This window comes from Ovis canadensis, chromosome 4, assembly GCF_042477335.2.
Source record: "Ovis canadensis isolate MfBH-ARS-UI-01 breed Bighorn chromosome 4, ARS-UI_OviCan_v2, whole genome shotgun sequence".
Classification (NCBI taxonomy): Eukaryota; Metazoa; Chordata; class Mammalia; order Artiodactyla; family Bovidae; genus Ovis; species Ovis canadensis.
Genome location: NC_091248.1, coordinates 39,791,287 through 39,807,116, shown reverse-complemented (window position 1 = coordinate 39,807,116; position 15,830 = coordinate 39,791,287). Strand labels below are relative to the sequence as shown.

Genomic DNA, 15,830 nt, shown 5'->3' with positions numbered 1-15,830 from the left:
ATTGAAAAAGCAAGAGAGTTCCAGAAAAACATCTATTTCTGCTTTATTGACTATGCCAAAGCCTTTGACTGTGTGGATCACAATAAACTGTGGAAAATTCTGAAAGAGAAGGGAATACCAGACCACCTGACCTGCCTCTTGAGAAATCTGTCTGCAGGTCAGGAAGCAACAGTTAGAAGTGGACATGGAACAACAGACTGGTTCCAAATAGGAAAAGGAGTACGTCAAGGCTGTATATTGTCACCCTGCTTATTTAACTTCTATTGAGAGTACATCATGAGAAACATTGGGCTGGAAGAAGCACAAGCTGGAATCAAGATCACCGGGAGAAATATCAATAACCTCAGATATGCAGATGACACCACCCTTATGGCAGAAAGTGAAGAGGAACTAAAAACCCTCTTGATGAAAGTGAAAGAGGAGAGCGAAAAAGTTGGCTTAAAGCTCAACATTCAGAAAACGAAGATCATGGCATCTGGTCCCATCACTTCATGGGAAATAGATGGGGAAACAGTGGAAATAGTGTCAGACTTTATTTTTTGGGGATCCAAAATCACTGCAGATGGTGACTGCAGCCATGAAATTAAAAGAGGCTTACTCCTTGGAAGGAAAGTTATGACCAACCTAGATAGCATATTCAAAAGCAGAGACATTACTTTGCCAACAAAGGTCTGTTTAGTCAAGGCTATGGTTTTTCCAGTAGTCATGTATGGATGTGAGAATTGGTCTTTGAAGAAAGCTGAGTGCTGAAGAATTGATGCTTTTGAAGTGTGGTGTTGGAAAAGACTCTTGAGAGTCCCTTGGACTGAAAGGATATCCAACCAGTTCATTCTAAAGGAGATCAGCCCTGGGATTTCCTTGGAAGGAATGATGCTAAAGCTGAAACTCCAGTACTTTGGCCACCTCATGCGAAGAGTTGACTCATTGGAAAAGATCCTGATGCTGGGAAGGATTGGGGGCAGGAGGATAAGGGGATGACAGAGGATGAGATGGCTGGATGGCATCACCGACTCGATGGACATGAGTTCTCGTGAACTCCAGGAGTTGGTGACGGACAGGGAGGCCTGGCGTGCTGCGATTCATGCGGTTGGCAAAGAGTTGGACACAACTGAGCGAATGAATTGAACTGAACTGATAGGGACGTAGCCAGATGGCTTCTGTCATGATTCAAATTTCAATATTCTGTGTGCCATCATCCCATAACCTGCGTTGAGTTGAGTCATGAGTTTCAAAACATCAGAACAGAGTTGGTGGGAGCAGCATTAAAACACACGTTCACGTTAAACAAACATTTCAAACCTGACTGAATTTCTGTCTTGATATTTGTCAAGAGGTCTTCTAAATTTGTTGGGGACAAGGAACTAATTTAATTTTTAGTTTCTTCTATGAATTTAGATATGAAGTATTTTGCTAATAACTGTATACAACAGAAGTTTTACAGAAAAATAAACTGAACCTCAACAAGGTTAAACAACTAATTAGGCAGCTAGAAATTTAAGGACACGGCTGCATGACTCCAAAGTCAATAATTATTTGCGCCAGCATTCTGTGTTCAATTTAGGAAGAATGTGACTGCAAAGTCTGATTGCAAGTTACGTTCAGAGTAATACATCATCAAAGTGATTTTTTAATTTACTTTTACGAACTATCACCATAGTCCTTATGAATGACACGTAATATCTTGAAAATTACTATTCTGAGCTGATCTCTACATTTCTGCTCCTACTAAATTCTCTCTTTTGCTGTTCCCAACATGCCATGCCTCAAAGGCTTTGCCTGAAATACTCTTCCTGGATATATCTAGATAGTTAGCTTCCTCACACACGTTACCTTATGAGAGGCCTTGCCACACCACACAGGGATACGTCACTGTTTGCCTACTTGGTTTTCCTCTCAGAGCACTTTTTACTTTTTATTATACTACACATTTAAATTAATTATTCAGTTTATTGCCTGTTCCCCTGCAATAAACTATAAGCCCCAGAAAGACAAAGGTTGCTTGTTTGACTTTCTTCAATAGCTTCAGCTCAATATCTTGATCACTGTTCCCTTTTCCAGTGATGGGAGAATGATGTCTCCCATCTCCTCTCTTCTAGGAGTTGCTATATATTTTTCTTGCTTCTGTATTACAGAAGTAGGTAATTGCTAAATTTTGAGAATATGCTATTTTTCCCCCAAATGTGCTAATCCAGAGGGAACTTTGTTTAACAGCTTAGTGAAACAAAAATTTCCTCCTAGATGGTGGAACTGACACTCTAGTTCCTCATTCATTTGTAAGTCAGCAAACAGCATGTAGGCATGGTCTAAGACATAGCCACCCTGTCCTCATGGAGTTTCTGGTAGAAACTGCTACCTAAGCTTTTCATGCTCAAAATACACTAGACAAAGAAACCTAGTAAAAACACTTAAATGATATGTTTTTCAAAAAGGAAATACATTAAACATTTTTTTAAATGAAGTAACCTAATCAAGTTAACCAAGCTGTGATTACTGGTGTCTTTAAGGAACCCTACTTCAAGTTAGAAGAGTATAGCATTCTCAAAAGTTTAATATGGGAAAGAAAGGTTCACTCTTACCCTCAACCCACACTCACATACAGTGCCTTGTAAAACACCTGATAATAAGCATAAAATTGTAAGGATGAATGAATAAAAAATAAATTGCTATTCAAAAAAATAAAATGGATAACCAACAAGGACCTATTTGTATTGCCCATGGAACGCTGCTCAGTGTTATGTGGCAGCTTGAATGGGAGGGAAGTTTGGGAGAGAATGGATACATGTATATGTATGGCTTAGCTCTTTTGCTGTTCACCCTAAATCATCACAACAGTGTTAATTAGCTATATCTCAATACAAAATAAAAGTTTAAAAAAGAGAAATAACTGAGTCTTCTGTGTTAAGTAGTAATCAACTATATCTTTTTTCCTAATAATTCACCCAGCTATCCTTTAAAAGTGTTCAGTGAAGTTCCTCCTTGTTGTATCTGTCTTCACAGGTGGAGAAGTAGCTCATGAGTGGATTAAATCTTCCTACCCCACTGGCAGGCTTCTCACTGACTACTTCTGACCAAAAAAGATGAGCGTCTACACCACCAGAAGGGCTCACTTTGGTGTCCTATATTCCTGTCCTCTGACATGAGGACAGAATGGCTCTGGTCGGAGCTGTTCCTTCACCATGGGTCCCAGAAAGAAAGGGCATGTAGATCTCAGTGGGCCTTGCTGAGCTAAGATACAGCTACTCCACAGACTCAGGGACGAGAATACACTCTTTCATATGAACCTCCACCGACATCAACAATCTATTCACTTGTCTTCAGTGACTTCCAGACACCCTACGTTGCTATAGAGTAGGTGCCACAAAGGCAGGAAACTTTTCTATCCTGTCTCTACTGACTCTACAACTTCTAGGCTGGAGCCTGGCACAAAGCAGACATTTAATAAATACACACTAAAATGAAAAGTATTGTCAGTGGCAAAAATCAACAAGAATCTAGAGTTAAATTTTTCTTCTTTATCAAATTCTAAAGACTTCCAAGAGAGCTATTTTAAGGTGAACTGCAAAAGATAAAGGGATTTTAAGTCACTGAAAATCCAAGAGTTTACAATGAGCCAGATTTAGACTTATCCCATGGATCAATACCCTTGCACAGTAGGACACACTGGAAGAGAAAACAGAGAAGAAACTAGGTAAAGAGAACACGGCAAGCATGTCTTTTAACTTTAGACTTTGTCCTAAAATTGTAAAGGCAGTTTCACTTGGAGCTATCTCTATCACAGCTGTGGCTTCTAGCACAAAGAAATTATAGGGGCAGATAGAAATTATGAGAGCAAATATTTTTCCTGATTTTCTTTGAAAAATACAAAGATATAGATGTAAAAATATAATCAAGCAATCGTGATGATGGAAGTTTCAAATTAACTACAATTAACTTGTTCACTTTCATAGGTATCTAAGCATTTCTAAGGAATCTTGGTATAAATAAGGAATCTTGTTTAAACTTTTATTTTGTTAATAAACTAACCTGTATTTGAGATCAGTGTTATTCAACTATGACTCAAGATACCCATAAATGTCTAATTAGGTGAGATCAATGTGACCTCAAATTTCATATTAAAACTTTAAATTTCTACAGTTATTAGCTGCATCAGAGGTAATTCTGATAAATTTTTTTCACTATGTCAACAAACTTCCAAATTTGAAAGTCTCCACATTCCTTGTGACTCTTTAATTTTATCATTCCATTTATTTATGCAACGAAGATTAAACTGGAATTAGTTTCTACCTTACAATAATACAGAAATAAAAGGAACCATGTTCCAATTCAACACAGACTCGGGCATTTGCGTATTACATTGCACACACTGAGAGAGCCACGGCAGATGCATGAAACATATAACCCTTTGCCCAAACAACACTTACAAGCAGCCTTTTATCTAAGTTGGCTTTTCTCAAAGAGGAGGTAACAGAGTTGGCATCTTTTTCTGCCATCCATGCTTTAAAAAGCTTGACAGCAAATGAGGCCGCAATGCCTGTTAAAAGAGAGAGAGTAAACCTTTTATAAGAAAAACTGCTTGTGATAATGCGTAAGGCAACATTCCCCATTAGGTGCCCTGAAATGACTAAATAACTTAGAGACTTGATTTGGTACAAAGAAAAAATGGAAAGCTCTCTAGGCTATTCATTACTCAAAAGAGAATATTTTCATGAGAAGTAAAAAAAGAAGTTACAGTACTTTTCAAACTTGGACTCCCGAATCCCAACCTGTTTTAACTGTAAGTTTATTTTTATCGTGGTCAAAACCATATTCAAAGCCAAGAATGTTATAGTGTTTTGCCTCTATTTCACTCTGTGGTTCACCAATATTTCATGTTTATAACAGTTATCCTGAGGTATAACAAATAAATCATGAGCCATACGACTGAAATGCCAACATGTCAACTAATCTGTTGATAAATGATGCCAGTGAAAGAACATCAATAGTGACAGGTATAAATAAATAAAGTTATAGATGAACATGCATCATTTACTTTACAGTTTTACTTTTTGTAAAAAGCATTTTAAAACATTCATGAGTTAAGCTATAAAAATGTCAGTTCTGTTTTCAGCTGAAATCTTTTCTGGATATTTTTAAAGAGATTTTAAAAATTGCTATGTTAATCAGGAATCTACTCAATTACATACTCATTTATAACAAGATTTATTTCTAAATATAAGTGATCAGATAACTAATAGACAGCTTTTCTGTAAACCCAAAATGTCTAAATTAATGTTGCATTTATTTAATGAAAATTTAAGGAGTAGTTGATACATTAAACTGATTTTTCTGAGTTGAAGGCTTCACTATTGGTGATGGTTTAAACAGTCTCTAGTCCCCTTTCCAAAGAGAATTCCCATCTTACTGAGGCCAGGTGACTTCTAATTAGTCTAAGCCCTGGCACCACCCTACTTCTGCAATGATTAATAATGGGGGAAAAATTCGAGTCCTGAATGATATTGCTTTCACTCTGAAGTCTGTTTGACTTTTACATATATTGTTACATAAGAAACAAATGCCCTTAAATGGGGGAGGGAATAAATTAGGAATTATCGGATTAACACATGCACACTACTATCTATAAAATAGATAACCAACAAGGACCTACTGTATGGCACAGGGAACTATACTCAGTATTTTGTAATAACCTATAAGGGAAAAGCATCTGAAAAAGAATATATATCTGAATCACTTTGCTATACACCTGAAACTAACAACATTGTAAGTCAAATGTTTCAATTAAAAAAATGTTAAAAAAAAAAAAAAAAAAGAAATGCCCTGACAGAAATTTATGTTCTGTCTTCCAGTTACTTGCAGGTAAACAAGCTCAACTAATACAGACACCAGCTTTACCCAATGTTTTTCTTTTGAATAGCAGAGAAACTAAGCCCCTCCAGCCTCAAACTAAGACAATAAACATGAGCCAGAGAATTTTATGTTGTCAACTTGTTGACCTGGATTTTTAATATTATCATTACTTCATAGTCAATATAAAATTTTATATAAACGTATGTAATTAAAACATTTTAAAAGGATCTTGTAACCCTCATTGTAAGTAAGAGAAGCAAAGCATGCCTGAAACTAGGAGTCTAAAAAAAAAATCAGGCTCAAACCTGTCACTGTGCATTAAAAGTGGGCCCTAGTGGAAGGACTGGAGAAACTCTGTACTTGAGATTCTGCTGAGTGGATGACTCCCCTGAGCCATTTGTTGGGTGGGAAGTTGGGGAGAAGGTATAATTTCATAACCCTTTCCTATTTGGGAAGAAGGAGTTTAAGGCTTTAGTTTCTAAAGATGGTAGAGTGTAAGGAAGAACCATGTGACAGGGGCACCATGTCACTTCTGTTGCAGAGCTGTTCTTTCCTACCCCTCCTAACATTTTACCATAAAAAATTTCAAGACCTTCTTACAGAAGAACTGAACAAACTGAAAAGTAAATACTCATGTACTCACCATCTTGATTCTGCAGCAGTTAATATTTTGCTGTATTTGCTCTATCACGTCTGTCCATTTATCTTTCTAATAATTTAATTTCTAATACATTTCAAAAGAAATTACATACCCCATTTAAGGTTTTAATATAACCAGAAAGAATTATTTTCTGTTATGAATGCTAGGGATAAATCTGACGTAATTAACATTTACTGTTTACATTTTATCTTTTTCTCCTAGTATAAAATGGCTAGTACCATAAATAAAACATGAAGGATCATGAATTCTCTTCAGGAAAACACTTTAAAGTGCTATAATATTTTAACAATATATTAATAACAATTAGAGAATCTAAAACTATAGAGAATCTCTAAATAATGTGATTCGACTCTTGATTTACTATTCTTTTCTCAGTTATAAAAAATTATAACTCATTTCACTGCAGGCATGAATGAGGCTGGGACTTCACATCTGTAGGAGTAAAACCCAATTCTAAGAAGAAACAGATGTTTTCACAAAAGCTCTTTTAATTTGTCTTTAAGAAAAAAATAACTCTTTTGTTTAACTGCATTTAAAACTTGAATATCATTATCCTCCTACAAGAAAAAAAAAGCCCACTTCTGTATTATTCTATAACCAAGTAATTGTATGTATGCCCATCAAACTCTTAATGCCTTAAAATTAAAGCAAAACTCTTAGGCAGCCGTCTGGACTTCTAAAACAGACATAATGAATACTTTTTAAAAATGTGATCAGAACGAACATCTGAGCACAAGATCTTGAGGGGGAACAGTCCAGAAGAATGGCCCAAACCAGTGAAGTAATAGTTTGGGGGGCATTTAGGAAAGTGAAGGCCCATTTTTGGCTGTTCTACTAAATGGAAGCAAGTGTTTTAGGCTGGAATTCTGTTTCTGAGGGCAAAAAAGGCTAAATGTCCCACAAAGCATAAAGAGTCCTGCACAATGAAGCACTGTCCCAGCAAAATATGTCAGTAAGCATCTATGTTGAGAGAAACAGTGTAGAACTGATCAATTTCAGGGTCTTTGACTGAGACTTAAGGCAAAAATTCTGGTTTATTATTTTCTTTAATTGTCTTTCTATAGGTGTGCATATTTTTCTCCTAAATTCCTACAAGAAACACATACAATCCTTATATTGTTTGAACACACATACACACAGCCTCTTACGTGGAGCACGGATGGGCAGCAGAGAACACCAAGAAGAGATACTGGTATTTTTCTTTGGCTTTCTTTCCCAGCTGACAGGTAAGAAATGAACATACATACCTTCTTTGACTAAGCTGTCAGTGAAGAGACTGGTGAGGATGGTGGCAGGCAGGGTGCCGCTGCCCAGCAGGATCCCTGACAGCATTGCCAACTTTGTCTGCTCTGTTTCGGAAAAGGCTTTAAGGAAGAGGAGAAGCTGCGGGTCAAACAAAAGAAACCATGTCTATAAAGCAAAGGACTAAAGTAGGAAAATAATAAACGACGCACATGCACGGCTAGATGGTTCACAACTGATGGCTCACGGGTGGCACACTTACTCACTGGAGACACACACCTATGTTCCATGATAAATTGGGTGCGATAGAAAGGGACTTTATCAGGCCCTGTTCCTTTCTCCCAAATTTACTTACAATTTAGCTACAGATAACATGAAATTAAAAGATGCTTACTCCTTTGAAGAAAAGTTATGACCAACCTAGACAGCATATTCAAAAGCAGGGACATTACTTTGCCAGCAAAGGTCCGTCTAGTCAAGGCTATGGTTTTCCTGTGGTCATGTATGGATATGAGAGTTGGACTATGAAGAAAGCTGAGCACCGAAGAATTGATGCTTTTGAACTGTGGTGTTGGAGAAGACTCTTAAGAGTCCCTTGGACTGCAAGGAGATCCAACCCATCCATTCTAAAAGAGATCAGTCCTGGGTGTTCTTTGGAAGGAATGTTGCTAAAGCTGAAACTCCAGTACTTTGGCCACCTCATGCGAAGAGTTGACTCTTTGGAAAAGACTCTGATGCTGGGAGGGATTGGGGGCAGGAGGAGAAGGGGACGACAGAGGATGAGATGGCTGGATGGCATCACCGACTCGATGAATGTGAGTCTGAATGAACTCTGGGAGTTGGTGATGGACAGGGAGGCCTGGCGTGCTGTGATTCATGGGGTCGCAAAGAGTTGGACATGACTGAGCAACTGAACTGAACTGAACATTCATGGGAAGGAAAAGAGACATTTGGAGAATAGTGTGAACAGGTCACATAAATAAATTTGACTGTATATGACAAAGGGTAAACATCACCAAGTATCTTCTGAAAGCACTGTTGCCTTTCATGGGTGTTTCATTTCTTTGCATGCTCCCTTAGTCCTGCGCCCCCTCACTACACCCCCATCCCATCATACACCTACCCATTTTCTTTGGGTTATAACAAAAAATAAACAATAATAACAAAACAGAAGTCAATAAGCTGTGACAGCCAGCATATACTTTTTTGAGCCCACAGCATACTTTTTTAAAACAAGACTGGGTGAAAAAGGGTTTTCAAGGTTCTTGATGCCTCTTTTAAAAATGGTGCAATTCAAACTAGGTATTTCCTAGATCATCGAGTTTTACCACCAACCCCGGTGATGAGGTAACGGAGGGTGTAACATAAAGAAAAGTTACGGGTGGAGAAAAGGCCACTGCTGCGGGTTGGAAAGAACAATTGTAATGAGAGGGTGACAGTGCTGTCTGGGTCCTTCTGGGTTGCAAGGCTGCCAACATCATATCCCAGCAGTAGAGGAAGTGACAAAGCAGCAGCCCCAGAAAACTTGGAAGGGAACGCAAAGCAAAGGGGCTAAACCCCACTTGCCACCGTGAGTTCTAGGAGTATCCCTGCCCTCCTTTTTCCTAACCCTCCTCCACCTAGTGCTTTGACTCTATTTGTATTTCATGGCTACTTTTCTTTGTTTCAACAGACTTTAGGCATGTAACTGAGATTCCCCAGGGCCGAAAATCACGACTGGGGCTCTCCAGACTTATTCATTACCCTGCACCGATGGGAAAAAAAAAATCACTGGCATAAATACAGACTTATTAAGCACTTTATGGTCAATGAAATTCTGTTAGCTCTGTGCAGTGAATAGGGCTGTATTAATGTACCATCCCCAACAGTTACAGAATTATTATATTACAGAGAGGTTATGTGACTCTCCAAATATTTATATGATGAGTAAGTGGCAGAACTGGAATCAAACTAGCCCATTTCACTCCCCATTTAAGCCTTTTAAAGTCTCAATGATTTAACAAGACTTTCTAAGCTCACTTTCTAAGCTCACAAGAAAAGAGGGAGTCAAGGAAATTGGTATCAATGGTTAAAGCTCCAGGGCGCAGCAGGAATGAGGTAAGAAAAAAACTGACAAAACTAGATACTTTATATCAATCTGGCTTTTTTCTCATTGTCAAAATAAGAAAGATTCAAGTAAATAATGAAAAAGAGCCAAGATAAAAATATTAACACTATTTTAGAACATTAATATACTCATATTCACCAAAAACTCATTTATATTTAGCAAAATGGTGCAAAAGTTTTCTTTTCTTAAAATTAACATCCATATTGCTCAATTATACAAATAAGTATTAAAATCAGACGCTACATGTATTGCAGCAGAATTTTCTTTAAAAAATGGATACTCTGAAAAATAAATAATTCTTGAAAGCATATGCATCAAATGAATCAAGTAGAAAGTTTTCAAGGTTCAAATGAACTACGATAAGAAAAACATGAAGGATATTATTAGGCAAAGAGGAAAGATGTTTATTTGAATGCTTTAATATCATTTTTTGGTAATATCTATCCCTCTATTTTTGGAGAAGGCAATGGCATCCCACTCCAGTACTCTTGCCTGGGAAATCCCACGGTCGGAGGGGCCTGGTAGGCTACAGTCCATGGGGTCGCAAAGAGTCGGACACGACTGAGCGACTTCACTTTCACTTTTCACTTTCATGCATTGGACAAGGAAGTGGCAACCCACTCCAGTGTTCTTGCCTGGAGAATCCCAGGGACGGTGGAGCCTGGTAGGCTGAAGTCTATGGGGTCGCACAGAGTTGGACATGACTGATGCGACTTAGCAGCAGCAGCATCCCTCTATTTTAATGACACACTCCTTACATTTTATAAATAACTACATATATACACATGCTTTTATTGAACTATACATTGATAACAGCTCAAAATTGCTGAGTGGAACAGACAGTTTTCTGAACAGTTTATGTGTATATGACTATTTACGAAAGTCTTGATCCTCACTTTCAATAAAGAAATCTGAGGCACAAAGAAATTAAGTAATTTGCTAAGGTTAAACTTCTGCCAAATGGTTGTTCTTCTACTTAACAATTTATCATAGACATTTCCTCTCATCAATTCATGTGGTTATGCCTCATGCTTTGACTGCATAGTATCCCACTGTAGAGAGAGACCATGATTTAATGAGCCTGTCTCCCACCATGAAAATTTAGCTTACGTCTCAATACTGTGATGAACATCTGTATGCATATATAGTTGTATGTTTTCATGCTGAAGGATTTTTTTGTATGAAAGTTGAGCCATGAAGAATTTAGATTAAAAAAAAAGATTTTGCTGCTGAAGTGTTTGCTTTATATGGAACCATTTTGAACAAAGGGAAGCAAGAGTGGGTAAGCAGCAAAGTAGACGTTGCAAAGTAACAAAGTTGATGTTCTGTTTATTCCCTTGGTTTATAATTTGGGCAGATATCTAAAATCAGAAATGATGGCAAAACTGCCATATATAAATAAAAGGGGAGCTACAAATCAGAAAGGAACATACTGCAATTTCTGAAAGGAGGGCTTCTTTAATAAGGTGCTATTGCTTATTTGGCTATTTATTAGAGGTCAATTACTGTGCTAAGTACCTTACAGCTCATAGAATTATCTCTACAACAACCATACATGAAGTCCATACTTTTATTGCAGCTATTTTATAGATGAGAAAAACCAATGAGATTTACACCCAGATACTATTTCACAAGGTATGCTTCTATTTCCTTTGCTAAATGGCATCTTCTAAAATTAAAGAATTTTAGTGATTAATAGCTCCTGTGCTATGCTCTTTTGTAAGCTTTAACTAATTATATATTCTTCAAAAATATTCCTTTGAACAAAGCATGCTGGCTCACATTAAACATGAAGGAAAAATTCTAGGCTAATAATGTATTTCTTTCTACAGCTATTAGCTAATGATCTATCATACTCATTTCTTCACTCAACAAGCATTTATTAAAAGCTTAAAGAGGTCTGTGGTTCTCTGGACTACCCCTATAAAAGCAAAATTTTCATCCCTCTTCGTGTCATATTTTAGCAAACAGAGTATATTACATCTGAATTCTTACCTTTTTCATTTCATCCTCAAATGCTTTTTCCAAATACTTATATCTCCTGATGAGTTTATTGAAGACCTAAACATAAAAGAAACCAGTCAATATTATGTAAACAATTTTAAAACACAAACTCACCTCAACTACAAAGGTCTACACTAAGAAACACATGTAGTTAAACATTCTCCTACTGTGATATGAGAACCACAAACATTTCAAAAGAGTTATTATGACCTGGGGGATAAAACAGGATCAAAATGCACGTAGGAAAAAAAAACAAATCCATTTGAGAATATAATAGGTGAGAAAACAAAAATGACTTTGATGAAAATAAAATGAATAAATATAATTTTAAAACTGTGTGACACAGAGATGGAAAATATTAATAACTGAAACAAAGGGGATTACAGATATAATCACTGAGATACATGATGGGAGGAGATCAGTGTTTAGGGGAGATTATACTCCAGGTGAATACAAACATGATTTCAGCAGATAAGCAAAAAAGACTATTGGCCCCCACAATCCAGTTAGAATTCTCAAGCAGGATTTCCAAGTGTGTCAGTGGAATCCTGGACTGTTTTTTAAAGAGGAATGATGTTTGTTATGGACCGAACATCTGTGTTCCTCCTAAATTCATACATTGAGGCCCTACCCCTAAAGTAACTCTAACCTCTGGGCTCTAATGCCTGATCTGAGGTAGAGCTAATGTAAAAGTAATAGAAATAACGTGCAAAATAAATGTGATGCACTTGAATCATTCTTTTCCTAATAGGCTGCCTGTCCTTTTTTTCTTGGCTTACAGTTCTTTATTTAATCTGTATATAAATCCTTTATTGGAGAAGGCAATGGCAACCCACTCCAGTACTCTTGCCTGGAAAATCCCATGGATGGAGGAGCCCGGTAGGCTGCAGTCCATGAGGTCATGAAGTTGGACACGACTAAGTGACTTCACTTTCACTTTTCACTCTCATGCATTGGAGAAGGAAATGGCAACCCACTCCAATGTTCTTGCCTGGAGAATCCCAGGGACGGGGGAGCCTGGTGGGCTTCTGTCTATGGGGTCGCACAGAGTTGGACATGACTGAAGCGGCTTAGCAGCAGCAGCAGCAGCAGCATAAATCCTTTATAGGCTTTATGTATTACAAGTATCTCCTTGCTTCTTTCTTCTGAACAGCTACCTAATAGTTTATTAATATGAATTACCAAGCTCTACTTAATTAGTAGCCTGCGGATCGACTTATGGATTTTCAGACCTATGGATTTTCATCCTTTGATGTTTTAGTTTTGAAGGATAGTGCTAAACCACTCTCCCTAAAGCTGGAACCAACTTATATTCCAACAGAAATTGCGATTTCTCATGTCTCTTATGGATGAAAGGTAAAAACACTCCATCTTCCTGAAGTTTAATGATCACTGTCTTATTATGAGTGCAGTTAAGTATCTCCCCATATGCTTAAGAGCTACTGAACATTTCTATTAAAAAAGTGACCTGAAGAATTTCTGAATCTTAACTTAAATCTTACTTAAAGGTTTCCCTTTCAGCACAACAATCTCTCAGTGACAGGCTCTACCTGAGCATAGTTTCGGATGGTTTCATGATCTTCATTTGCTGAAAACACACAGTGGTTGGTCATCTTGGTCTTATCACCATCATCTATGCGTGTTCCTCCAGGGGCTAATAAGAGAATAGTTAACAACCATTAGGACAGCACTGAAATCAGATGAGCATGTGTACAAGAGATCAATTCTTGTACATCCAGGAAAACTGTAAAAGTAGGAATCACATAAACTTTCATAGAATGATGTACGTGTGTAGATACACAGTTTTTTAGAAGATTATCACCTTAATAAAATTTTGTTCAAGTGGTTGTGTTTATTACAAAGGGCTAATTAAATCTTATGAATAAATTAACTGCATCAAAATAGACTCTTGAAGGAGTTAACTTTTCCAAAAACTAATTTACTTATGAAAGATGTTTATACGGTTTGATTTGTGTTTTTGCTGTGCGGTGCAGCATGTAGGATCTTAGTTTTCTAACCAGAGACTGAACCCATGCCCCCTGCGTTGGAAGCAGAGTCTTGACCACTGGACTGCCCTTGTTTATACTTCTATGATAATGCAAAATGGTTATTCGAATGTGTATTCCTACCATAGGCTATGAGACTGTTGATCTACATACTTGACTTCGCTGGACCCTATAAGTCTGGTTCTTGCCAAAGCGTATCCTTAACTATGATAGCTAAACAATAATATTTATTCAGTGAATTTAATTTGATTATTCTCAATGTAGTTCCTGATGTTTCCCACATCAGAACATGGTTCACTTTCCAGGTTTGCTACTAATATTTTGCTGGGCTCCAGTTCACCAACACTAGTACTATCCAGACCTGGCTTTTATAGCAGATCTTGATGGTTTCCACTTCAGTAGGTATCAAGAATGTTTCCTCCTCACTAACCCAGTTATCCACACAGTGTTGATCAGTATACACTCTGACCCCTTATCATTTATATTTGATCACCCAGCAGTTCCACTGGCTAGGAAAGAGTGTATTTTATTGTTGTTCATCTTTGCCCCATACACTATACAGCATCATGGAAAAGTGAAGTCGCTCAGTCGTGTCCGACTCTTTGTGACCCCACGGACTGTAGTCTATCAGGCTCCTCCGTCCATGGGATTTTCCAGGCAAGAGTGCTGGAGTGGATTGCCATTTCCTTCTCCAGGGGATCTTCCCGACCCAGGAATCGAACCCAGGTCTCCCGCATTGCAGGCGGACGCTTTACCATCTGAGCCACCAGGGAAGCCCTAAGTATCATGGAGGAAATGGACAAATAAATGGATTAGAACAAAAGGATGCCTTTTTTCTACCACTCAACTTTCCTATTCAAAGGCTTCCCAGGTGGCACAAAGGTAAAGAACCCACCTGCCAATGCAGGAGATGCAAGTTCAATCCCTGGGTTGAGAAGATCCCCTGGAAAAGGAAATTGCAACCCACTCCAGTATTCCTGCTTGGGAAATTCCATGGACAGAGGAGCCTGGCAAGCTACAGTCCATGGGGCTGCAAAAAGTCAGACACTCATGCACACATGCTCAAAGGCTTCTCCTATAAGTTTCAACGGTGGCCATTACAAACATTGGTTGATTAGAAGGCCAGAGTCAGAACACTAGGTAGTTTCGTTTCCTGATTTTACTTCATCAGAATTAGGGTGAAAATTTGAGCAAGTCAAATTAGGTTAATAACTACTATACACTCAAATATTTGTTGAGTAGGTATTTGAACAGGCCATATTTTAGTGTTTTGATTTGAGTCATATTTCATACCTTTGGATGATATGAGCTACAAATAGCCAACTGTTTCTTATAGTTTTGTAAGTAAATTCGTTTTTAGAAATGTCAGCTCCTTCAGGAGTCTGTTCTCATGCAATTAATTTATGCACAATTCAATTAGCCCTTTATAATGAATACAACCACCTGGAACAAATTTGTTTTGGGGGAAGGGGAACAAAATTTTATTAAGAGTATAATCTTCTAAAACCTCTGGACTAATGATTCCTATTTGATAGAAGTTATATAACTGAAAAGTCTGATTTGGAAACTACAGTCTTTTAAGAGGTAAAATTTAAAAACTGCACTCTCTTACAAAACAAAATATTTGTTATACATTAATAATATTGCTATACCTCGCTTTTTTCCCCCCAATAGTGGGACCAAACATTAATTGCCATTTCTAAAAATCTTGTGAAATTTTCTGTTTTTCTCAAGGTAGAAATAGAACAAAAGTAAAGTGTTTCTTGTATCTACTCTTCAAAGCATACACCTGAAAAGCCAAGGTAACTATTGTCTCAAGAATAGCAGCGGAAGGTAAATATTTTTGTGGATGTGAAGAAAATTCTTACATACTAAATTAGCAAACAAAATGTTTATATAAAAAGAATGCACCTGGCTAACTTTTTTCATTACATCATAGGTCTGGCCTCGGTAGATATGTGCGGAT

The 15,830-nt window shown here is 37.5% G+C and overlaps 1 protein-coding gene across 2 annotated transcripts in view; it reads right to left on the bottom strand.

Moving 5' to 3' along the window:
• The window catches only part of BZW2 (basic leucine zipper and W2 domains 2), a 63,332-nt gene that overhangs the window by 15,761 nt on the left and 31,741 nt on the right, over positions 1-15,830 (bottom strand). For both annotated transcript variants that reach the window (XM_069587595.1, XM_069587596.1), the window contains exons 4-7: positions 13,409-13,512; positions 11,850-11,915; positions 7,753-7,888; positions 4,422-4,531 (exon numbers count right to left, since the gene is read on the bottom strand). In XM_069587595.1, the coding sequence (XP_069443696.1) occupies positions 4,422-4,531; positions 7,753-7,888; positions 11,850-11,915; positions 13,409-13,512 (416 nt within the window). The remainder of the gene's footprint in view (positions 1-4,421; positions 4,532-7,752; positions 7,889-11,849; positions 11,916-13,408; positions 13,513-15,830) is intronic.